The sequence below is a fragment of the Mus pahari genome, chromosome 16 (genome assembly GCF_900095145.1).
Source record: "Mus pahari chromosome 16, PAHARI_EIJ_v1.1, whole genome shotgun sequence".
NCBI lineage: Eukaryota > Metazoa > Chordata > Mammalia > Rodentia > Muridae > Mus > Mus pahari.
The window spans coordinates 14,558,213-14,560,491 of NC_034605.1; the positions used below are offsets into that span (position 1 = coordinate 14,558,213).

The 2,279-nt window shown below is 50.0% G+C and overlaps 1 protein-coding gene across 1 annotated transcript in view; it reads right to left on the reverse strand.

The window, feature by feature from the left end:
- Positions 1 to 6: 6 nt before the first annotated feature.
- Positions 7 to 2,279, reverse strand: part of Zmynd11 (zinc finger MYND-type containing 11) — a 45,486-nt gene continuing 43,213 nt past the window's right edge. Inside the window, exons 11-12 of the mRNA XM_029547677.1 lie at positions 2,178 to 2,273; positions 7 to 134 (exon numbers count right to left, since the gene is read on the reverse strand). Of these exons, the coding sequence (XP_029403537.1) occupies positions 12 to 134; positions 2,178 to 2,273 (219 nt within the window). The 3' untranslated portion in view covers positions 7 to 11. The remainder of the gene's footprint in view (positions 135 to 2,177; positions 2,274 to 2,279) is intronic.

The window sequence follows — 2,279 nt, forward strand, 5'->3', positions numbered from 1 at the left end:
TGGCGGCAGGCTCATCTCTTCCGGCGGCAGGTGCGCTTGTGCTCTGCGTGCCAGTGCTCCTGCTGGCACTTGATGGAGCAGTAGGACGTGTTCCANCAGCAGTGGTACATGGCCTCCTCCTCACAGTTGTAGCACTGCAGGGCAGGGGGCACATGTGAGGCCAGCATCAACAGCCCAGGGCCCACTAAGCTTCTAAGGCTTGCAAAGCTCTCTGGCTCAGGCTAGCCCACAGGGGCATTCGCACAGGAGTATCTCACGCGGTCAGAGCTCAGGTGTCTTCCCAGCACTGCATCAGCCTGGGTCTTATGGGCTCATTCATTCCACCAGCTCCAGTGCCAGCTTTCCCTGCCCTCCTACAGCGGTTCCCTCACATTCCTGAGCAGCTCTGAGTCCCTAAGGAGTGCCAGTTCTGTTCTCCAACATCTCATCCCTCTACTGCATATACATGGTTAACACCCAGCACTCTCATCTCCATCCTTACCTTACGTGGACATTCATTTGGTGTGTGGGTGCTCTGGATTAAGTGCTGGGTTCCTATGTGTCAGGGAATCACAGTACTGTAAAGCCACACCCAGACCTAGAGAGACTTTTTCCTCACTATTCTATTCAGCGAGGTCAAAGTTGGCTAGTGTTGAGGCCAGACTATTAGACATGGGAGAAGAAATAAGGGGAAAGTTCATGCTTGAGTTTTAAGCGGGCGGGGCTGGTGGCTGCACCACTGTAGATGCCTGCAGCGAGGATGAGCAGCAAAGCCAGAGTAACCAGGCTGTGCTGCTAACCCACGGGACTGCAGCAGTCCTCTGCAGCGGCCTGGCAGACTTGATGGTGCCTAGAGTCTCAAAGCAGGACTCAGAACATTTTCTTACACTGGGCTGGTAAAAATTCAACCTTCCAGTTTTCCTCTTGGTTACAATGTTTGTTTTTGTAAAAATTAATATTTTGAGTTTTGTGATTTTGCTACATCAACAATGGCAGGTCCTGCCCTACTACTCGCTGGCTGGGAGTTCAGTGAGCATAGGTTAGCCACTCAGGTTGGAATTGTAATCTTGGGCTGTGGCTACAGACTAACCTTAGTTCACCTCCTGGTCTCCCAGACAGTCCTGCCTTCATCCTTTCCCCTGCAGATGCTCTGAGGACCCAGCTTTCCCAGCATGCTTTTCACTCCTCAGATGACACCCGACATCTGCGTGTGTTCCTTCCTGTCCCCCTGAGTCCTTACCATGGTATGAGACAACATTCGGAGAACCCCACCTTTCACGCAGCCTCAGTCACACTCAGTGTCAGAAGTCTTCAAACGCCTGTCTGTCTCACTGCACTCCTGTCTCGTAGAGCTAAGGAACAGTTATCTCCTCCAGATCCCCCTATTTCCTTTTGATTTTCTGTGAACTTAGAGTCATGTCTTCAACATATCTAGTATCTTGGGCAAAACAGAATCATGAACATGGTGTCTGAACCTTCTGACACTTGCTTAAGCCCACCTAAGCCCATCTGTGACACCTGTGTCCTCAGGCAGCAGCTCCTCCCACCAAGCGTCTTCACAGGCCTCTCTGGATGTGCCCAAATGCCCTTGTTGCTCTTGCTAAGTCTTTGTAATATTTTTTTTCTTACCATATACTTCATGAAAACCTTATATATATTTACATAATCTTAATAATAGAAGTTGGGTAAAAGGAAGAATTATCATGAAATGCTATATGGAATATCATCTAAATTGAAACCAGGTTAGGAGCTTAAGGGACAATTCTCCACCAGGTAGTTCCTTCAGGACTGTGGGGCTGAGAGAGTAGCCCAGGGCTCTGTCCCAAGGGGAAGAAAGGGGACTTGCCAACCAATGCCATACACTTACTATAACAAGAGGAAGCAGTTTCTGTAAACTACCATAACTGAAGTGTCCTGTTGGGAGGCACTCATCGAGTTTCAGCTTTGTTACTACAGACGTCACTACATGGCCAAGTCAAGCTTGGCCCCTCACACCAAAGTATCTGTACTGCTGGACAAGCTGCCGGTGACTGCACTGGCAGTGCCCTGCCTATGAGGGGCTCCAGGGCATCCTGAGTGTTCTGTTGTTATGGTTACTTCTGGGGGCTGTGTGTGTGTGTACTGCACCTCTCTCGGGGCTGCCCTCAACACAGCAGGTATGGTTGTGTTCCCAGGAGCAGCGGGGACGGTGTACTCACCCACTGCTTCTTCTTGGTCTGAGAAATGAGCTGCTTGTGCTGTGCCGCTAGCTTCTTGATCTCCTCTACAAATTCTTCCTTACACTTTTCCTTCACCTGCTT